Source organism: Littorina saxatilis, linkage group LG1, assembly GCF_037325665.1.
Source record: "Littorina saxatilis isolate snail1 linkage group LG1, US_GU_Lsax_2.0, whole genome shotgun sequence".
In the NCBI taxonomy this organism is placed as follows: Eukaryota; Metazoa; Mollusca; class Gastropoda; order Littorinimorpha; family Littorinidae; genus Littorina; species Littorina saxatilis.
This window is the reverse complement of record NC_090245.1, coordinates 12437447-12460413: the sequence shown is the minus strand read 5'-3', so window position 1 is coordinate 12460413 and position 22967 is coordinate 12437447. Positions and strand designations below refer to the sequence as shown.

Here is a 22967-nt window from a genome sequence, read left to right as displayed (position 1 = left end):
GAACATAATTGTATCCTTTTGATTATAATATCCGGAGACACACGAGTACAGATAGGTAGTAAAATGACTGCTTCCTCATTTATTATTTTTGTAATTAGCTGGGCAGCTTCTCTCGGGTCAACACCGCAACGAAGAAGCAAAAGCACACCGACAACAGCCACGTCAGGTTAAGAACGATTGCGTTAGAACATCGTGAAACAAGCAGTTTTGGGGCAAATCTTCACTGATACAGAAGTGCCGTTGTAATGGCGTCCAACGACATAGGCGACTGGTACCGGGGTATTCCGCAGATCACCCGTTATTGGTTCACAGGATCAGTTGTGGTGCCCATCGTTGCGAGAGTGGGTCTCCTGAATCCTATGTGGTTGATCCTAACTTTTCAACACTTCATCTACAAGTTTCAGGTAACAATCATTTACAATGCTTTTGTTAAAAAAAAAAAGCTGATATAATTTGTTATGAACAAGCTCAAATTTATGAATTCAAGGCCGAATGATTTTAAAGTTTTATTCATACAACTGCAACTTGCAAGTGACACAGTGACACTACTGACAGTGACACAGACAGTCATCACTGTTTGTCATCATTTTCACTAGTTTTTATTCACAAACACCTGGGAAATAAATCCCATGTTCCCCATGCAATAACTCGAGGTGGTGAATGGGTTTGCGCTTTCAAGTGTATTCATAGCGAGTATTCATGGCGATGGTGTGCGTGGTACTCATGGCGATGGTGTGCGTGGTACTGTGATCCGTTAAAGTGCGCTGTCTCGCTCAGTACCGCCGACTTCAGCACTAGAGGTTTCTGTCGGGGTTACCCCACCCTTAGCTCCTGGTCAGGGACCTTACCTGGGAGCACAGGTAGCAGAGGTTTTAACGCGCCTCTTACCCGCGTGATGAACCCGTATGAGCACATAGGGTATTTACGAGTCAACAGTGCCACCTGTTCACCACCCCGCTCTGATAGGAACACCGCCAGTTGGTCCAGGACAGCTTATTCGTACGGGCAAGCCCGACTTATATCGCTGCAATCCCTTATATCTAAGGGACGCCCCCTATCCGCCGCCGGGTTGGGGATGGTCGCCCCGCCACCTAATTGGAGATAGCCTGACCCCGGACTTTCAAGTGAAATCTGGATTGTCAAAGTAAAAGCCAATCAGGCTGATTGTTTGATGTGTGGAACCATCGCGGCTTTGGATTTGTGTTTCCGAGGACAACGATTGTAAGCATTCACTCTCAAAGACCCAATCAATGTTGATAATTACAGCGGCGACTCATGGTCAATTTGCAACTTATCTCTGTAATCGCAAAATCCACAACGAAAAGTCGAAAACACTTAAAAGAAAAGAAATATGCTCAACACTAATACTGAACTCACAAGTATGATCGCAGCTCTGTACATTTTCAGACTGTAAGAAAAGCGTCAACAAGCTACGTTTGACATCACATACAAGTTTGACGTGTTATCTCGGGCTACTGTGACGATGCTTTGTGACCCGGAGTTGGATTCTAAAAATTCGTCTCCCTGTGGGTTATTGTGCATTTTGTTGCACAACCAAAATGATGACAAAAACGATGTTTGGTGGCTTGTTGTCAGACCAGCATTTTGTTGTTGGTCCTCGGGGAGCATATCGCCTTTTGTCTCATATTTATCAACCGCGGCCTTCGGCCTTGGTCGATAAAGATGAAACAAAAGACGATATGGTCCCCTTGGACCAACAAAAAAAGCTGGTCTGTCAACAAGCCACCAAACATCTTATATTGTCATCATTTTCACGAGTTTTCATTCACAAACACCTGGGAAATAAATCTCATGTTCCCCATGCAATAAATCGAGGTGGTGAATGGGTTTGAGCTTTCAGGTGAAACGTGGATTGTCAAAGTAAAAGCCAATCAGGCTGATTGTTTGATGTGTGGAACCATCGCGGCTTTGGATTTGTGTTTCCGAGGACAGTGATTGTAAGCATTCACTCTCAAAGACCCAATCAATGTTGATAATTACCGCGGCAACTCATGGTCAATTTGCAACTTATCTCTGTAATCGCAAAATCCACAACGAAAAGTCATAAACACTTAAAAAGAAAAGAAATATGCTCAACACTTACTGAACTCACACGTATGATTGCAACTCTGTACATTTTCAGACTGGAAGAAAAGCGTCAACAAGCTACGTTTGATGTCACATACAAGGTTGACGTGTTATCTCGAGCTACTGTGACGATGCCTTGTGGCCCGGAGTTGGATTAAAAAAATTTGTCTCCCTGTGGGTTATTGTGCATTTTGTTGCACAACCAAAATGATGACAAAAATGATGTTTGGTGGCTTGTCGTCAGACCAGCATTTTGTTGTTGGTCCTCGGGGAGCATATCGCCTTTTGTCTCATATTTATCAACCGCGGCCTTCGGCCTTGGTCGATAAAGATGAAACAAAAGACGATATGGTCCCCTTGGACCAACAAAAAAGCTGGTCTATCAACAAGCCACCAAACATCTTATAATGTAACATTGCCAATAACTTGAATAAGCACTATTTTCATAATTGAATCATGAATGTCAAATTATTATGGTTAATTATTACTCCCAACTTTTATAAAAAAGAAGTACTGATTGTCCAGTATTTATGAGGATGAGTAAGTGTGAGGAACACTATGTGTGTGCAATTCTTGAAAGGCAAAGACTACACACACTCTTAATAGGGATCGATATATAGGTCTCTGTACACTCGGACAATGTAAAGTTCTGTTACAACTCTCTAAGTCATCGAAATGCACCCTTACAAGTCGTTAGGAAGTAGCCAATGAAAATCAATCTGATGTATTGACTTTCGCCATCTCTTTTTTGGAGTGCACACTCGCATAGTATACAACCGCTTCTAGGTCGATACACTCTCCAAGTGTGTTCTAAACTCCGACAATAAACTGCCGTGTAGCATCAGTTATTGTGTGTGTGTGTTTATTATAGTGTGTGTTTGTCCCTAGAGTACTTTGATACTATGAATCGAAAGTGAAGTGTTCCTTCCCAAAATGGCGTCGAATGATACTCTGAGTTGATGCGGTTCTCTGATCTTTATTATGTACACTCCGAGAATTTAATCTACGATACAGTAAAGGCCGTGCAGCATCAGATTATTTTTTGTATTTTTTGTACTCTGATTATCAACTACTCTGCGTTTCCTATCGCAAAGTGGTGTCGAATGGCAAATTCGCTTCACGGCCAGAAGTTAACGCCGGAGTGTGTCCAGGGGGCAGACTGGTGTATATATACACTCGGAGTGCGTTTAGCCAGTGCGTTCTTGAAATATTCCTAGACTTGCCTTGTGTGCTCACATTAATTACCCTAATCCAACATTTTTGTGTGTGTGTGCCTTATATATAACGGAACCTAATAGTGATACGCATGCATCCCTTATTATGTATCAAACTAAGAAAGAACAACAGGACTAATTAATTTAAACATTTTGCTTCTCATACATGTATAATATATATCTGGATCAATGCATCGCAACCCTTTTTCTGAAGAAATGTAATGTACATTGTATTGACAATAATGATATTATATAATCATATTTTTAATTTATAATTATTTATTATTTCAGATATGGCGTCCTTTGACAGCAGCACTCTATTATCCAATCTCAGGACCAAAGGGGTTCCACTATTTGATGAATTTGTACTTTCTGTACTCTTACTCAACACGTCTGGAAACAGGTAAATGGAAGGGATGTATCTGAGACCATGAAATGAGGAATTCAGGCTGGATAATGCACCGACAGACAGGCAGAGCCAACAACACCAGGTTAAACTGTCTGATTTACTGACTATGATCAAAGAAGTTGTTTGTAATTTGTTTTGGAATAAAATTCAATCTAGGAGTAGGAATCATGTGTCACTTTTTCTTCTGGTAGCATTAATTTCATGAACATCAAGGCAGTTTTATGACTGCTTACTGTATGATTTAAAAGAGAGAAAAAGAAAAACCACTGCATGATACTATCACACCCTTGAACTTGAAGCTAATGTCAACAAGTGTTGTAAATGATAGCGGGCTTGTTGTTTAAATCTGACCAGGTATTTCACCGTGGACATGTATTGATTTAGCTCAATTTTGAGTTGTTAAAATGATGCCTTTTTTGGCCATGTTCATGAATTAATATATCTGTGACCCATTTTATTTTCAGGTGTCTTTGATGGCCGACCTGCGGATTATCTGTTCATGCTTCTCTTCAACTGGATCTGTCTGGTCGTATCCCTTTAAGTGTGTGGTCAACTAGTGTAAAATATACAGAAACTAGAGTATAACGAAACTGAAAGAGCTTCTATAAGCACCCTTGTAAAACGGTATTTTTGATATACTGCACTGGTCTTGTAGTTGTACAAAACACAACTATGTACGTGTTTGTAAGTGTAACATATTGATCAGCACTATGTACATGTATAACAGTATCAGTGCTAGTCTGCCTCTAACGTTCTTGACCGTATTGCTGTTTAGGGTTAGGGCTCGCTGTTCTTATGACGCTTGCATCTAATGGGCTTTCAGTTGATTTCAAATTGTTTATCTTCATGGAGATGCTGTTGTTTTACCAGTTTGTCTTCCTTGACTTTGAGCAAAGATTGTGGGACTTGTGGCTGACGTCATGGTGAGTTGACATGCATGTATATCTAAGTAGTCAGTAATAAGGCTAAAAGCAGTGTTTTTGTTATGAAAAAACCCTGAATGCATAGTTAAGTACTTCTTGATGTCACTTAACCCTGAGTGTCACAGTTCCCTGGTACATTGGAACCCCTTTTTAAGACCCCCCCCCCCCCCCCCCCCAATTTAAGACTTCCTCCCTTTTTTTAAGACCATGTTTTCTTAGACTTTCTAGTCAAAACCTCTGTAAATTGACCCCAGTTTTAAGACTCCCTCCTTTTAAAGACCTGGTTTTGTCCGATTTTTGGAGGTCTTAAAGGGGGGGTTCCACTGTATTTACAGACACAGCAGGAAACTTGCTATAGCAGAAGAGTTTCACCATAAAGAATGTGTATGAGACTAGGAGACATTAATATTCTAATAATAGAACCAACCAGAAAAGATATCTTTACCTGACTTGTGCCTTTAACTTTAACCTTCGCCGTAGGTCGTGAGTACTTTAGTAACAGTCCGGACTTTAATTGCGAATATCTCGAAAACTAGGTGGAATTCTGTAATGAGCTTTTGGAAATGCCTCAAACACCTAAAAATCTATTATCTCCTAAACCCGCATTAAAATTGATTGACAGGTAATTAAATAAACAAAGGTCAAACATCGACTATCTTCGCAGCACGTCGTGAGTACTTATGTAACCATACTTCTAACAGTGTAAGGGAGATAATTGTGGGTTCGATGTCAAAATAAAAGCTGAGTTATGGTTCCTGTTTATTTCAGGTAAGAATTAACTTGGTGCGTAATTACACACGTAAAAGATAAATGTAAGTACAAAATCGGAAATATATTTAGTTTGATAATCTAATTCAATGAAAAGCCTGATTTCTGTATTTTTTTCTTTTTTTGTTTACCCGTGCATGTTTTTCCTTCTTTGAGAAGTATGGTTACATAAGTACTCACGACGTGCTGCAAAGAATGTTTTTAGCGACCTACGGCGAGGTTAAGATAGTATTATAAGTATGGCTTACTTTTTTCTTTAAATGTTCTTTGATAAAGACATGCCGGTTCATCTTTTCCATCTTGCGTTTCTATCAGATTCTGATGGACCCCCTTGTGCTGAGTGTGCTGTACGTGTGGTGTCAACTCAACAAGGATACCATCGTGCAATTCTGGTTTGGCACTCGCTTCAAGGTTTGTTGCATGGCAGTGGTACCTCTGTCTGATAACTTTAAAAATGTAACATACGTACATAAGATATACACTCATTGAGAAACAAAAGTGAGATAATTTTCGATTCAGTCTGTAAAGCCTCAAATTAACTGGGCGAAGTCGACTACATGAAGTATACTTTGCGAAGCTGGCCGCACGGAGCTTTAGTACTGAGATTTTGATAAAAAGACTTCGGGAAGCTGGCCGCACGGAGCTTTAGTACTGAGATTTTGATAAAAGACTTCGGGAAGCTGGCCGCACGGAGCTTTAGTACTGAGATTTTGATAAAAAGACTTCGGGAAGCTGGCCGCACGGAGCTTTAGTACTGAGATTTTGATAAAAAGACTTCGGGAAGCTGGCCGCACGGAGCTTTAGTACTGAGATTTTGATAAAAAGATTTCGGGAAGCTGGCCGCATGGAGCTTTAGTTCTGAGATTTTGATAAAAAAGACTTCGGGAAGCTGGCCGCACGGAGCTTTAGTACTGAGATTTTGATAAAAAGACTTCGCAAAGCTGGCCGCATGGAGCTTTAGTACTGAGATTTTGATAAAAAGACTTCGGGAAGCTGGCCGCACGGAGCTTTAGTACTAAGATTTTGATAAAAAGACTTCGCGAAGCTGGCCGCACGGAGCTTTAGTACTGAGATTTTGACAAAAAGACTTCGGGAAGCTGGCCGCACGGAGCTTTAGTACTGAGATTTGGATAAAAAGACTTCGCAAAGTCGACTTGGGGCTCAATTGAGGACCGCCTTTAGTTAATGCATTGTCATTGTTTTTGAATGTGATTTAGTTTGCAGACATATTTTGTTCACCAATAATCTTGCTTTTTTGTCTGTTCAGGCCATGTACCTACCATGGGTTCTCTTTGCCTTCAACCTGATCATCGGCAGTGGGTAGGTTAACTTTCTTCACTACACATTCCGAATACAAAGTACATGGAACTGCGCATGCAGAGCTGATAGCAAAATCTAGCTTAAATATGTAGGTGCAACTTCATCTACGCATCTGCAGTCGGCCATATTTTCTGAGACATGTTTGTGGAATAGTGTTGACCAGCATGAGACATAGTAGCTAACTTTCTGAGGGAGCTTCGAAGTTGTGCTTGTTAGCAATTACCAGTTTGTAAAATATATTCTGTCATTATTTTCTTTTTGATTCCCACCCTTCGGGACGATGAGGCTGATGATGATATTGATAGAACAATCATTCATATGCATTAGACACAGATCAAGAGGGAGATTCATGGTCGAAAAAAACCCACCCACAAAACAAGGCATTCCTTTTCTGGAAGTAATGCCACAAACATCATAAGGACTAGGTTGCTTCACTTTAGTAGTTGTCTCATTGACTTTCTCCATAATGATGTGCTTACCTAGGTGTCTGGAAACACATGTACAAGATGCAGTACATGCAGTATAAGTTTGATTGTTATTCAATCAAGTTTGCGTTTTAATGAAACAGATCCTGTGATTGGTCAGAATGCCCCAACTCATTAAAAATTACCGGTCATTAATTGTCGATAACCACTCGCTAAAAAATCCATTAACAACCTGCTGGCGAGGCGCATTGATACAGCCTCAACTAGTCTCGGTTAGCTTTGAGGGTCATTTTACAAGTAGGAAATATGAAGGCCAACGAAATACCGAGACCAAATGGTATGCGAAGTGATGACGTCGAATGCGTGACGTAAGTTGATGCATGAATTCTTCCGGACTACGTCAGTCAATTCCAAAGATCGCTTTTGTGATGAAAAGAATTTGTTTTAGAGTTTGCTGTCCAGAAACCCGTCAAAAAAGAAGGGAAAATGTGTGTGAAAGAAAACAAAACAGGAGCAGAGTGATACGATAGGAATACAGAGACATATTTCTTGGCAATCCCCGATGAAGACCTCGAAGTTTCAAATGGAAGCATGTTAATGTGTAATTAAAGCCAAGTGAAGAGGCCAATTTTCAGTGAAATACTGTTGTGTTGCAGAGGTATGATGGAGCTGTTCGGCATTGTTGTGGGTCACCTGTACTTCTTCCTCATGTTCAAGTACCCCCAGGACTTCGGAGGGGTCCGGCTGCTCTCCGTCCCAAACTTCTTGTGAGTACAGGAGTGCAAACCAACTCAGCTGTCTTATTCAATATTGTTGCATGAGAAAGCTTGTGTAAATGTCCTTACTCTTGCACGAGGAGAAACTAACATTGCTGTTTTATTGGCTCATTAGAAAACAAGAGGCGAAGCCTTCAAGGCTCACGTAAGAAATCGACAAACAGTAACACAAACTCAATCACTCCGTCACACATACACACACACACAGTAAGCATAGGTGACACTGTGCAAGAAAGCGAGACACAAGATCTAGATCTGTTTGTCTGCATGTAGCCTACTTACAGGGACACGACTGCCAACTAGTCTCGGCCCGCTCAAAATAACAATGACCGAGACTTTCAGTAATTCCTTCGCGTGACGTCTAACCCTCTTACGCCATAATGTGACGTCTTCAAATGTTAAAGTTTCTATCACATACACACACACACACACACACCACACACACACACACACACACACACACACACACACACACACACACACACACACACACACACGCACAGACAGACAAAGTTTATCATCGCATTGGCTACACTTACGTGAGCCAAATATGTGCTGCTGGCAATGTGGATTTTTTATTCTCACTGTCCTGTCAGTTAGTTTTACATGCTGTTTTTTGCTCTGTTTAGACAACAAACAGATGAATATGGTACAGTGGGGGGTCAGTGCCCCCCCCCCCCCCCCTTTGAAAAAAAATCTTTAAAAATTGGTCTTAAAAAGGTAGGAGTCTGAAAATGGAAGTACATTTACAGAGAGGTTGTGAACAGATGATCTGAAAAATTAAAGTCACAGAATAGAGAGAAAGTCTGACAGGGGGGGGGGGGGGGGGGGGGGGGGTGTCACTGTAGCTTGATAGTCTGAAATCTGTTTTTGTGATATGAAGATATTTTTTCTTTTAGTGTTTTTGTTGGTTTTTTGACTCACATGCGAAGCAAAAGTGAGTCTATGTACTCACCCGAGTCGTCCGTCCGTCCGTCCGTCCGTCTGTCCGGACGTCCGGAAAACTTTAACGTTGGATATTTCTTGGACACTATTCAGTCTATCAGTACCAAATTCGGCAAGATGGTGTATGATGACAAGGCCCCAAAAAACATACATAGCATCTTGACCTTGCTTCAAGGTCAAGGTCGCAGGGGCCATAAATGTTGCCTAAAAAACAGCTATTTTTCACATTTTTCCCATTTTCTCTGAAGTTTTTGAGATTGAATACCTCACCTACATATGATATATAGGGCAAAGTAAGCCCCATCTTTTGATACCAGTTTGGTTTACCTTGCTTCAAGGTCAAGGTCACAGGAGCTCTTCAAAGTTGGATTGTATACATATTTTGAAGTGACCTTGACCCTGAACTATGGAAGATAACTGTTTCAAACTTAAAAATTATGTGGGGCACATGTTATGCTTTCATCATGAGACACATTTGGTCACATATGATCAAGGTCAAGGTCACTTTGACCCTTATGAAATGTGACCAAAATAAGGTAGTGAACCACTAAAAGTGACCATATCTCATGGTAGAAAGAGCCAATAAGCACCATTGTACTTCCTATGTCTTGAATTAACAGCTTTGTGTTGCATGACCTTGGATGACCTTGACCTTGGGTCAAGGTCACATGTATATTGGTAGGAAAAATGTGTAAAGCAGTTCTTAGTGTATGATGTCATTGCTAGGTTTAGTTACCCTAAAGGTCGAGGTCAAGCATGTGAGTCGTATGGGCTTTGCCCTTCTTGTTTAATGTACACGTTGAACAACTTGAGGTTGGAACTTTCTATTCTTGCTCTACTGTTCGAGTGAGCTTCTGTTATCAATATGTCACTTTTAGAAACCATGACTGAAATTGCAGCTGAGTTTACACATTTGTGGTTTCTTCTTCAGGTACAAATACTTCCCCAACCGACGAGGCGGTGTGGCAGGGTTCGGCATGGCACCGGCAAGCAGACGTCAGCCAGGCAACGACGGGGGTGGACGACACAACTGGGGCCAAGGCAACCCACTGGGAAACGACTAAAGAAAAATCTCTCCATCTGTCATTTAAAGTAAAAAAAAACAAACAAGCGATGTTGCTGATCTGACGCTTTCATTTTAAGAAAAACGGTGGTCGAAGCCTTGACCAAGTTGTGTAATGTGTTAGAGAAGGAGGGGATTTGGGGGTGGTGAAGGGAGGGGAGGAGAAGATAGTTTTTGGTGAAAAGGGATGTACATGTACAAATAACAGTTTTACTTTGTCTATGTGATTTCTAGTTTTCTGTTTCATGTGGGAGAGAGAATAGTGAGTACCACTTTCTCTAAAGAAGAGTAAAGGTAATGCTAACATTTTATAGTGAAGGAATGTTGGACTTCTGTAGAACTACAAACCATATTAAGGTTAACTAAGTTGAATGGTTGAAGGTTTTACTTCATCCTAATTACTTTTGTTAGTGTTTTGAATAAATTACCTGGACAGTCTAACCAAAGAGGGTAACTACTTTTGTAAGAAAGTTTTAGATTTACAGGCAAAAGAAACATATTGTTGTGTAAAAATGTAACACTCAGTAGCTTTCTCTTTTAAAGCAGTTATTTGCCCTTTCAGCAGCAACATAACGTTATACACAGATTTTTGCTACTGACGTGCTGTTAAAGCAGAAACTTTAAGAATGCAATGTAAGAATTAAGCATTTCTTTTTTAAGCCTATTCATTTTTAGTCAGGTAAGTTCAAGGCAACAAAGAAGCAAACAAACACATGTTGATGTGGACAAATCTAGCAAATTTGAAATTGGGAAAGTTTTGACATAATAGTTTATTGTGTGCTTTATACATACTTTTGTTCTTTTCACCTCAAATGCTTGTCATCTGTACCCTGTATGTGTTGATGATTAGTTGCTGTTGTTGTAGATATTAATTTTTTTACCATTGATGATCTATAGTGTGCCTGAAAGCGAAGATTAAAGTGGTATGGACGGTAAGATGAAGGAGTAGGGAGTGTTTGACAGAGAACAAATTAAATTGGAGTGAGAGAGAAACTGACTGTGTGTGTGTGTGTGTGTGTGTGCATTAAGTTAATTGATCATGCGCAGTATCATCCTACCATTCATGCTAGGGAATGAATTTGGTTATTGTGTCGAAGGGGGTACACATTTTCTGTTAAGTTGCTGCCATTTTCTTTTCATAGTTCACATCATCAACTTGCTGCTTTAAATGTGAATCTTGGATTGATAAACATTTAAATTGTATTTTCAGTCCCAGGCAGACTATGTACATAATCCTATGGATTGGGTCATCAGTGTATTTAAATGAGAATAATAAAGTGTAGCTATGTCATACTTATTACTGTCGTGTTGTGTTGCTTGTGAGAGGATCTGTCTTTGTATGATTTTTGAGTCATGATCATTGTTTGTCTTTTGCTGTAAAAGTATTTGGATGCTGTGTTTTTCCGAAGTACCGGTACGTTGTTCCAGAAGTGGCAATCCGTTCTAAACAAGGTTGTGCAATATATTCACAGAAAATGTATACAACAGTAGGTAGATTCATACAGGCTGTCCCTTTAAACAAACACAATTTCTTCACATGTAGTTTGTTTCATTTTCAGGACATCTTAAAGACAGAAGGTTGAAGTGTGTCAACACTATAAGATCTGTATATTGTAACGCAGAGAATTTTTGAACTAGCTATTGGCAAACCCCTCTGAACGTATGATATGTTCAGGATGAAATGTCGTCATTTACTGAAGGATTGACTTTGGCATAAAAATGACAAAAGTAGGTGAATTTGACAGTGTTATTCTATTTTGAGTGATCCACTTGAAGGTGTTGGGATCCTGCTTCTACCGTACAGTAATTTTCTGAAATAAATTAGTAGCTTCAACTACACAGTAGCTAGTACAAAGCCTAAATTAAAGCACAAAGATTTTTTAATGTTGGAAGGAACACATTTTTTTATCAACATTTTTTATTTTCCCTTCTAAAATTGGGATACATGTCTGCTAGGTCATGTAAATATATACTGTATTTGATTCACCAGAGCAGCTAAAAACACACATACACACGCACAGACACACTTGCACAGTCGTGGGCGGCCGAAAGGTCACAGGGAAAAACCTAATCATCCCTTTTACATAAAGTTATATGCAACCAGGCTCTGCATTCACACACACACACACACACACGAACAAACATACATGTACTCACACGAACACATACATGAAAAAACCGAATCCTTTAATGCAACCAGGTTCTGCGTTCACACACACACACACACACACAGAGTATGCACGTGTCTCATACCTCGTCCGTCTTTTTCTGTGTAATTGTGTGTGCGCGCGTGTGTGTTCGTCTCTTTGCTGGTCTGTTAGTATGTTTGTTTGCTGTCCCGTTTTCTGTGTTGCACGCTTGTTGCTTATTTCTTAACTTGTCTGCCTGTTTGCTTGGCTGTCTTGGGCGCGTTTTCATCGTACTACTTGTATAGACTTCATCGTTATAGTACCTAGTACTGTGCATTTCCGAAACGTCTGGCATTGGATACTTCATTTGTCTCAAACCATTTCCGTTTCACACACTTTGCGCAAAACGTGAGTTCGCCTTAATTACAAAGGTGACATAGAATGTAGGGTATGGATGAGTTGCATGCTTAACATCTATCATGGGATTTTGTGAGTGTCGGAAAATATTGGAAGATATCAGTAATGTGCTGCATGGGTAAGACAGTTTGATGTAAGCTGCATTTCTAAATTGTGTCTGATAGTTCCACTGTGCCAATAACCAGGTCCGAGATAAAAATAAAAATAAACTTGAAGTGCTCTATGATGTCAGGTAATATTGAAGATGTGCAGGTTGAGGAAGTCCACAAGATCGTCCATAGCTTGCACGCTTTCAGTGAACGTGATCCAACCTCCCCCCGAGAACAGGAAGAAGCCGTGGAAAGCGTGGCGGTAGTGCTTCAGCTTGACTTTTATCTTACTATCCAGCAAGCGGTGCGCGTACATCACCGCCTCGTCACGCAACACGTCATAGTGCGACGCGATGACGTAAGCGTTGGCCACCCCCGTTACGTCAGTGGTCAGCATAGGGCAAAACCTGGGGTCGGTGACCTTGACGTCCATCTCTTTGGCCACACTGACTTCGGCACGCCTGGACGCTGCCGTGTGGCGTGTGGTCAGGTTCAGGTATCGAGGGAGGCGTTTCCGGCTGTCCAGGTGGGGCTGCAAGCGCGTCACGTGAGCGTGAGAGACGTGCTGATTGGTCAGGAGCTTGGGCAGGAGGCGGGGCGAAGCGCCTGCGTATCTCAGCCAGTTGGTGGCTTCCTTCTCTGCGGATGTAATGCCGGGTAGGAGGCGGGCGTTGTCCTGATAAGAAGGCGTGGCGAAGTTCAGGGCTTGAAGCGCAGGGTTGATTAAAATCTGCAGACAATGAAATAATCAGTGCCAGTGTATTAGATAGGCCATCGATCTGTAGCATGGCTTCCTCCCCTTGACACGAACGAACACAGCCCAAGCATGCACGCTCAATCAAAGGGACACGTACGCCCTGTTTATCAGTGCTCGATGCCAACTGTCCCATTAACTTTGCTAGGTTGACAGAAAAAAGGTTGAACTAGCGTTGATTCATTCGCTTGCGGCTTCGTGGCAGGCGGAAGAAAAGATCAGCCAGATAAGTTTTCGTTATCAATTGTTTGTCTGTGCACTTAAAAGACCGTTGGGTCGATATATTTGTGAATGTATTGTTTTGTCAATAACAAACGTTCCAACAACCTACCTTTCTTGTTTTTTGATTCTGAATTTTGAAACGTTGGCAGTCTCTTTGTTCAAGTTTTGGAGTTGCCACATCCAACAAAGCGTTGACACAAGAAATAGTGTGCTAAGAGTTTGTTTTGATTGTTATATTTTTTCTCACATTGTGAAAAACGTTTCCCTATATATAGATAGACCACATAATTATACGAGGGACCTAAACCTAATATCAACTGTTCCCTTTCAACCGTCGTATATCACCATCACGTGAGTTAATAACGCTCGAATGATGTCACGTCTTGATGACGTGCTGCAGCTTAACACGCGGGTTCTTTGCCATCTCCGACAAAAGGCTAAACTGACGCATCTCGTCACATGCAACTTTTTGTTGAAAAGATCAATCAATGAAGTGGAAAATACTTTTCAAGTCCTCAAACAATCAGAAAAAGTCAGGTCTTAAAAGCCAAAAGGAAGGGAGTCCTAAAACAATGGTATTGTTCCAGACATTGTGAACACGCACACACAAACGGCGTGAAAGGGAGGAGGCCTGAAAGAAGGCAGTGACATTATGACGACACACTATACATCACGTGCCGTCATTCCTTATACTTGTCATTACTATCCTGAAGAAGACAGCGACAGGCTGCCGAAAATTTGATGAAGAATTCACCAAAACTGGTTTCTGTTGTTTTCCGAGTTTTCGTTTAGAATTTATTGGGGTGGGATTTAGAAAAAGGTGTCGTCTGTACCTGCATCGTGAGCTTGTCCCTGAGAGCTAAAGCCACAGCGGCGGCCAGGTTTCCCCCAGCACCGTCACCAGCCACGATGATGGCGTCCTGACGCACTCCCAGCTGACGCGCGTTCTTTACCACGTATTGCGTCACTGCCAGGCAGTCCTCGTACGCTGCTGGGAATACATGGCGCGGGGCCTTGCGATATCTGCAAAGAGATGGAGTACAATTACTGAAAATGGATATTCAATGTAAATGATTTATGCCTGAGCAGCATTCACCAGGTAAAATGTTACTGGTATGCCAAATAGCGCCCGCTTTTACTTACAGTCGAGTCATGTTATCAAAATGAATTAATGCTGATAAGTTAAAACGAAAAAAGTTTTATGCATTAGCCATATTCATAGTAAAATGTTACCGTTACTCAAAAAGATCCCCAACCTTTACCTATATTCATGTTAACAAAAAGGATCTGAAGAGTGGAAATGTTTCACGGAGCTAGTGCATAGTTCAAGGTCGCTGGTAAGCCAAACAAACAGCCCCGCCCCCCCCCCCCCTCTCCACCTTCACAGGATGAAGCAGACACTAGTCGATTTATCAACGTCAATTTTAAAGGTTCCAAAATGAAGCTTATATATATATATATGTATATATCCCATGACCTCCCTTCTTTGTCTCTGTTACTTCAGTATGGGTATATATGTTGTATTTTTATAGCTCAATAAATACATCATGGACTCCAAAAAATATATGATAGTGCAGATTCCGATTTGGGCAAAGGACTACTTTCCTCCCGACCTTTGACCTCGCGCCGAACAATGTGACACATTTGTATGAAGTTCTAAAATCGTATTGCACGGCTCAGAAAACCAAATCAGTTGCACGCAAAAATGAATCTCAGAACTGATCTGATGTATGAGATGCAATAAGCAAAAGTTTCTTTCATTATGAAAGCAATGCAGGTCGAAAAAAACGAACATTCAACTTACAAGATAACCAGATGCTAGCGAACCAAAACAAAAACACGAGTACCCTCCCCTTGCATCGTTAGCAGACGACTTTTGAGAATCTGTCGGTAGTGTGTTTTGGTGTGCGCCTTCAGCTATCAAACATCGGCTGTTTCACGTGTTTTGCGAGCAAGTCTACTCTTTTGCCTGGCTCTGCAGTAAGTCCACATATTTTTCCGTAATCCAGTCATATTCCTTCAAAATGCAATCAATCGGCGGTGACAGACGTGTCGGTCGCGTTTTCCTCACACCCGTACCAGTTTAAGTTCATCCATGCAAACACACTCGCAAAACAGTTTATCACGTAGATACATTTCAAATAGGGAGCAAATGGTTAAATCTAAACCTACATATTTGTTCCCTAAAATTTGCTTCTCTGTCAATAAGCCTAATTACACACGTTCGAGAAAAACAACGTGGAATCGATTCTGAATCGAGTAAGCCAAATGGGTCCCAAACCCGTTTCGCCCGTTCTGCCGACCTGAAACGCAAAACAAAAGAATTGTGCGCTTCAACTAAATTAATTTCTATTCGACTTCATTACTTTCTTGCAACTTATGAACCTTTACTTAAAGCTTTTAAATGGTCTGAAAGTAGTGTTACCGCGTACTTATCGATGCACTCATTCGTTTTATTTTTTCAGCGACGGTCACTTAGTTTAAGGTTGCAAAAGGGCTAAGTCTCGCTGGCAACAGTTTTACCCTGCACAGATCGCAACAGTGCCGCTAGTAGTCTACACTTTGTGTTTGATGGTAGAATGGGATATACAGATTACAACACTCGTGGTTTTTTATATGGCTTGTATTTCAGTCAAGACCCAGCGGGAATATCAATCGAGAGCCACTCGCCAGAGGCTCGTGTCTCCCGATGATATTCATCCGCTGGGTCTTGACTGAAATACAAGCCATATAAAAAACCACTCGTGTTGTAACCTATACATATATATACACATCATGTTGTATAACATTGGGGGAGTTTCCATTTCGATTTTTGTTTGAAAGGGTGTTTGACGTCAGACAGAAGAGGATTTGAATGGAGAGGCGAGGGGTAGGAAGTGACATATTTTTCTCAACCTTGGAATAACATGAATAAAGTCGGGCTTCAAGATACGCATGAAAATGTCGACGAGATGAGTATATACAGGTATGACAATACTCACTCCACTGCTATGACCTTGTGTCTCGTGCTGTTCGCCAGGTGTTTCAGAGGTCCATCGTACACACCTGACACACAACAAAAAATGCAACATCGATCATTTAGGTATTGCATTTTGTTGTGGTCGTGGTCGACTGTGTCTTGTCTTCTTTGTCTCTACCATTCCCCAACCAGTGTTGAAATGTAAAACTGCATTGACATTCTATTACTCCAGAAACACTCGCTTGCACTTTTTATATATACATTTTGTTCATAGCTTTTGCAGGTCCTATTGGTGCCATGCATGAAGTGAAGGGGTAGGATTGTGTGTGTGTGTGTGTGTGTGTGTGTGTGTGTGTGTGTGTGTGTCTGCGTGCGTGCGTGCGTGCGTGCGTGCGTGCTTGCATGCGTGTGCGTGTGTGTGTTGTTTGCGTGTGTCAGTGCGTCCGTGCGTACGTATATAGTGTGTGTGTGGTCCCAAATGAACTTTCTGACTTGCGGGTTTTTGAGAACACTTCAAACGAAAAATGAAATTTGACCACCACGTTTGATTCATAAAAGACTTGCACGAGAACGGTTTAAATTGTCAATTTAAACACAATCAAAATAGGCCAAACGAAATGAACAAAATAATCCCAACCGGCCCAAACCTACCCGAACCTCCGAGCTAACCAAAGTTAGTTCCCGCACGTTTCAGGATTCTGTGCCAGGCGATAGTGAATATACAGGCGAGTAGCCTAGTGGTTGGACGTCGGCCATCCGTGTGGGAGGTTCGGGGTTCGAATCCCGACTGAGCCTACTTGGGTAAGTGGTGGACATTTTCCCGATGTTGGTATTTAAGCTTCAATCTATTTGGCTATGCAGCACGTCTCCCAGGTCCAATTTTGTGCAGAATGACTAATTGTGCCTTAACCCCCTTCGTGTGTATACGCACGCACAAGACCAAGTAATCCATGTCAGAGTTCGGATTTAGCGTTCGAAAACTCAGTCCTAGCTCCGGCATCGGAGTATGACTGCCTTAATGGCGGGGAAGAAATGGCCATACGTAAACCAAGCCCACTCGTGACTACGAGTTTGACGTGAAAGCCCACGAACGCAAAAGCAGAGGAATAATAACATACCCACAGACAACCAGGTCCACCCTCCGCCATGAAAGTAGATAATGGTGGGCTGGGTGGGCGAAGAAGAGGCGGTCTTTTGAGGTGTGTACACACTGACCGGCACCCCGTCATACACGTCTTGGATGACCTGCTGACCAAACAGCCGGTTGGGTCAGTTTTCTATTGGTGTTTATGATTTCAACTGACACGGGTTAGCGGTGAAAGACAAGAATGGTCATAATTTAAAGTGGTCGATTTTGTCATAGCGACATGCGTGCATGTGGACATGGTCAAGAGTGTGCTGATTTACAGACATACGTACTCGCGCGTGTGTACACACAGACACACACATAGACACAGACAGACACACCGACACACAGACACACAGACACAGACACACACACACACACACAGTACACACACGCGCGCACACAAACACACCCTCCCTTTCACACACACTAAAACACACACACACACACACACACACACACACACACTGGTCAAACCATACCGTCAACGTGACGGGGTCTGGACGCTGCCAAGGTAGCGGATTAAACATGAGAGCGAAGAGCGTGTTGCTCAAGATCTTCAGGCTGTCGCTACCAGGGTTGACCCCAATGTACTGCATCAGAGAGTTCTGAAAACACATTTAGTTAGACAGGTTTCAAGGTTGTTATAGCGATTAATAATTAATTAAGGTCTTATAATGAATAAAAAAAATAAAGAAAAGAAGAAAAAAAGAAACGTACGTTTATGGAACGTTTGACAATTGACAACAAAGTATGAAAGATGTTGTTTTAATGGAAAAGCAAAAAGTTTTTAGGCAATGATGATTTTTGGCTCACGTAAGTGTAGCCTATGCGATGATAAACTTTGTCTGTCTGTGCGTGCGTGCGTGCGTGCGTGCGTGTGTGTGTGATAGAAACTTTAACATTTCCGAGTCTATGGATAAAGCTCGCATAAGAAGATTACGTCTCGGTCAAAAGTGTTTGACGTGTGTGATAGAAACCATTTGAAGACGTCACATTATGACGTAAGAGGGTTAGACGTCACGCAAAGGAATTACTGAAAGTCTCGGTCATTGTTATTGTGAGCGGGCCGAGACTAATTGGCAGATCCAGGGTCTCGCTTTCTTGCACAGTTTCACCTTGCTTACTGTGTGTGTGTGTGTGTATGTGTGACGGAGTGATTGAGTTTGTGTTACTGTTTGTCGATTTCTTACGTGAGCCTTGAAGGCTTCGCCTCTTGTTTAATTTTGTTATGTCGAGGCAGGATAAGGGGCTCGGGAAACAGTTTTTGAGGAAAGAATGTTGTTTTTCCTTCTGATAGTACCTGTTAACTGTAAAGATTGTTTGATTTTTGACTCACATGCGAAGCAAAAGTGAGTCTATGTACTCACCCGAGTCGTCCGTCCGTCCGTCCGTCCGTCCCCCCTCCCCCCGTCCGTCCGTCCGTCCGGCCGTCCGGAAAACTTTAACGTTGGATATTTCTTGGACACTATTCAGTCTATCAGAACCAAATTTGGCAAGATGGTGTATGATGACAAGGCCCCAAAAAACATACATAGCATCTTGACCTTGCTTCAAGGTCAAGGTCGCAGGGGCCATAAATGTTGTCTAAAAAACAGCTATTTTTCAAATTTTTCCCATTTTCTCTGAAGTTTTTGAGATTTAATACCTCACCTATATATGATATATAGGGCAAAGTAAGCCCCATCTTTTCATACCAGTTTGGTTTACCTTGCTTCAAGGTCAAGGTCACAGGAGCTCTTCAAAGTTGGATTGTATACATATTTTGAAGTGACCTTGACCCTGAACTATGGAAGATAACTGTTTCAAACTTAAACATTAATGTCATTATGTGGGGCACATGTTATGCTTTCATCATGAGACACATTTGGTCACATATGATCAAGGTCAAGGTCACTTTGACCCTTACGAAATGTGACCAAAATAAGGTAGTGAACCACTAAAAGTGACCATATCTCATGGTAGAAAGAGCCAATAAGCACCATTGTACTTCCTATGTCTTGAATTAACAGCTTTGTGTTGCATGACCTTGACCTTGGGTCAAGGTCACATGTATTTTGGTAGGAAAAATGTGTAAAGCAGTTCTTAGTGTATGATGTCATTGCTGAAGGTCAAGGTCATGTAAAGGTCAAGGTCAAGCATGTGAGTTGTATGGGCTTTGCCCTTCTTGTTGTAACTGACAATCGCCCCCGGCCACACACACACACACACACACACACACACACACACACACACACACACACACACTCACACAGACTTTCTGATCTGTCAGTTAAAGATGACAGCAGGTATTGTTTGCTGTTAATGTCTCACTGATTATGCACGGAAATAACTTTGGCTTGAGAGAAAATCTGAACCCACAACCACTGCACAACTTACAGCCGCCAAAGCAATTCGTCCGCACTCATCGAGCCAGCGGATCTTTTCCGGTTCCGGTAAGCCTGGCGGAAGAGGGCGCTGCAAGACCAGGTGGATCCGGTAGGCGAGAACCAGAACCAGCATACTCAGCGTCAGCAGGCACAGGACCTTCATGCTGACCAATGGAATCTGACAACGCCAGAATCTGCATGATCAGTGTGAGATAAGCATTCTTTCGCATGATTTGATGCATGAACTGTGGTTCCATAAGAAATACTTTTTTTGAAAAATTATCACTCTCCAAGGAAGCAGCCAAGATGTCTGGCCCTAGCGAAAAGTGTTTAAAAAACAAAAGGGTGTTTATGTTGTATGTAAAAGCCTGAGAAATGATCGTTTCACTGAGGAGAAGCATGGCGCCTTGAACATACAGTACACGGAAACTTGCATACATGCGTCGACGGAAAAGAAGAACAAGAACAAGAACAAGAACATGAACAAGAACACGAACTTGACACGGATTTATTCCGCCAGTCATGGGTGTTTGCCTTATTTCGACTTATTTTCAACAAAAACGCTATGTTCAGTTAGATTTAACAGTTTTAGAATAATCACTATTAAGTATTGAACCAGTATAACCCCCAAACAGGAAAACATAAAGTATGTCAGTTTAAGGGCTGGAAAGAAAGCTTACTCAATAAAATTTCTGATTACGTTCCAGCGACACTCACGGACTTTGACATTAAAAAATAATCACCTGCCAGGCCATGGGTAACTGTAACCACGTCACTATTGATTAATCGAATCACTGTCTCTTAATTGCCGTGAAGTAAATGATTTTCCTGATTCTCCACGGTGGGAGTGCCAATAGTTAAATCAATATCTTACCAAATGGTTTTGTCCCAAACCGTCATATTTTTCAGATCATATTTTGCCGTACGCCAACCGCAACTATCGTTTAAAACACCTTAGTCGAACAAACATAGACAACAGTCGCACCTGTCCCAAACCGTCATATCTTTCAGATCTTACTTTGCCGTACGCCAACCAAACTATCGTTTAAAACACCTTAGTCGAACAAACAAAGACAACAGTCGCACCTGTCCCAAACCGTCATATCTTTCAGATCTTACTTTGCCGTACGCCAACCAAACTATCGTTAGTCAAACAGACATAGACAACAGTCTCACCTGTGGATGTGTTCTGTAGGAGTTTCCTATCGATGAATGCCGCGGAAGCCGAAAAGGTCTTGTCTGAGATTCAGGGGTGAGAATCCTTCTGTGATGCTAGAATTCACAAGCGGGTTAAATTTTACTTCGAGAAGAAAAAAATCAGCTGTCTGTACTGAAAAATCATGTGATTCATATTATTTTTTGTATTGGCAACAACTCTTCAGGAATATGGTCGCCATATCATAATGTCTTGATTTCCTTGCGTTACATGGCAGCCCCACGCGGACATAATCCCTGACGATGACACAATCACAGCATTCCCTGAAGATGTTAAGTGTATAAAAGTCGCACCGCAGGGAGGGGAAAGAAATCACAGGTAAGTCTAGTGTTCAGGCGTGTCCTCACTTTCTCTCTGGCTTTTGTCTTCAGGTGATGTTGTGCAGATATGCCCAAACTTGTTGTTTTAAGCAAAGGCACATGACGAGAGTTCGAGTTTGCAGAAATGTGGCGATAACATTTACAAGTTCTGTCAAGAAATTCGTTTGTGTGTATGTGCGTAGGCCCTATGTGTGTGTGTGTGTGTGTGTGTGTGTGTGTGTGTGTGTGTGTGTGAGAGAGAGAGAGAAAGAGAGAGAGAGAGAGAGAAAGAGAGAGGGAGAGAGAAACAGAGAGAGAGAGAGAAGGAGAGAGAGAGAGAAAGAGAGAGAGAAAGAGAGAGAGAGAGAGGGAGAGAGATAGAGAGAGAGAGAAAGAGAGAGAGAGAGAGAGAGAGAGAGAGAGAGAGAGAGAGAGAGAGAGAGAGAGAGAGAGAGAGTGCGTACGTGCGTGCCAGTGCGTGCGTGCGTGCGTATGTAGGTATATGTGTGTGCTCCGTTTTCGTTTTTGCTCGTTTGTTTTTTTATTTTATTTTACTTTTGCATATTTTTTGTTGTTATTTCTTTTCTTTCTTCATAATTTCGCGCGCCTGTAGTATTGACGAAGTTGACAGTATCGACGTTTATCTAATCAGAGCTTTGTGCGATGCAGGTCCGTTGAGGGGAGAGTGCGATGCTACGATGGTTGCTCCGCCGTCAGTGAGGTTAGAGTTCAGCTCAGCGCATTGTCACCTTACAAACTCTGACGGTGGTTGTCATCATCAGCACTATCAGCACCATTTCGTTTATATGTCTCTGCTTGTCCCTGCCTATCTACTTGACATTATCAACATAGCGTTGTAGGTCTTTGTCGACGATTGTTTCTTATCTATAGGCACTGTAATCTTAATGACAGTACTTTTCAATTGTTTCCTTTCAGTTCTTTTTACCTTTTGTCCTTTTCTTTCTCCTTTTCACCGACAAACCGGAGATAGGATAACCAAGGGCGGATCTGGGGAGGGGGGGGGGGTTACACGGGTTACGTAACCCCCCACCCCCCCACCCCCCCAAAAAAGAGGTAATTTATTGGCTCAGGATGCACCAGATAGCTCTATTTTGCTTCTTTGGATAACAAAATTTTCCAGGGGGGCATGCCCCCGGACCCCCCTAGAGGCTTAGGCGCTTCGGCGCCGTCAACTTGTATCTTCGCAGTCATTTTGTAACCCCCCCTCCAAAGTGAATTCATCCGCCTTTGATAACTACTCAACGCTATTAGCCTCGGTTTTATATAGGTCTTTGCTTGTTTCTACAGTCGAACCTGTCTTCAACGACCACCTCAGGGACCGATCAAAAGTGGTCGTTACGGACAGGTGAATTAGATTTTTTTTTTTTTTAAATCGTCTGGGATCTTTGGGTTCGATTGTTGTGGCAGGTCGGGTCTCTTTCGATAGGTGGTCACA

At 42.0% G+C, this 22967-nt stretch overlaps 2 protein-coding genes across 3 annotated transcripts; one reads left to right on the top strand and one right to left on the bottom strand.

Annotated features, from left to right (window-relative positions):
• Positions 1-99: 99 nt before the first annotated feature.
• Positions 100-11228, top strand: LOC138961876 (derlin-1-like). Its single transcript, XM_070333562.1, has 8 exons — positions 100-404; positions 3594-3705; positions 4176-4240; positions 4608-4634; positions 5718-5813; positions 6670-6722; positions 7804-7914; positions 9800-11228. Exons 1-8 carry the CDS (start codon positions 246-248, stop codon positions 9930-9932), a joined length of 756 nt encoding a protein of 251 aa, XP_070189663.1. The 5' UTR covers positions 100-245; the 3' UTR covers positions 9933-11228.
• Positions 11229-12101: 873 nt separating this feature from the next.
• LOC138961862 (neutral cholesterol ester hydrolase 1-like) lies at positions 12102-21590 on the bottom strand. Of its 2 annotated transcripts, none has more exons than XM_070333543.1 (7): positions 21173-21590; positions 20007-20190; positions 18110-18235; positions 17620-17746; positions 16524-16587; positions 14376-14565; positions 12102-13296 (listed from the first exon to the last, which is right to left on the bottom strand). In XM_070333543.1, the coding sequence occupies exons 2-7, from the start codon at positions 20157-20159 to the stop codon at positions 12706-12708; spliced, it is 1251 nt and encodes a 416-aa protein (XP_070189644.1). In that variant the 5' UTR covers positions 20160-20190; positions 21173-21590; the 3' UTR covers positions 12102-12705. The 2 variants fall into 2 exon arrangements, with proteins under 2 accessions (XP_070189644.1, XP_070189651.1); XM_070333550.1 differs by having other exon boundaries at positions 20007-20174.
• Between the last annotated feature and the right edge of the window lie 1377 nt (positions 21591-22967).

Coding starts and splice junctions, on each gene's coding strand:
- LOC138961876 (XM_070333562.1), top strand. CDS start 246: ATGGCGTCCAACGACATAGGCGACTGGTACCGGGGTATTCCGCAGATC. Junction 405..3,593: donor ACTTCATCTACAAGTTTCAG/GTAACAATCATT, acceptor TTATTATTTCAG/ATATGGCGTCCTTTGACAGC. Junction 6,723..7,803: donor AACCTGATCATCGGCAGTGG/GTAGGTTAACTT, acceptor GTTGTGTTGCAG/AGGTATGATGGAGCTGTTCG.
- LOC138961862 (XM_070333543.1), bottom strand. CDS start 20,159: ATGAAGGTCCTGTGCCTGCTGACGCTGAGTATGCTGGTTCTGGTTCTC. Junction 18,236..20,006: donor GACGAATTGCTTTGGCGGCT/GTAAGTTGTGCA, acceptor ATGTGTTTTCAG/AACTCTCTGATGCAGTACAT. Junction 13,297..14,375: donor GGGACAAGCTCACGATGCAG/GTACAGACGACA, acceptor CATTGTCTGCAG/ATTTTAATCAACCCTGCGCT.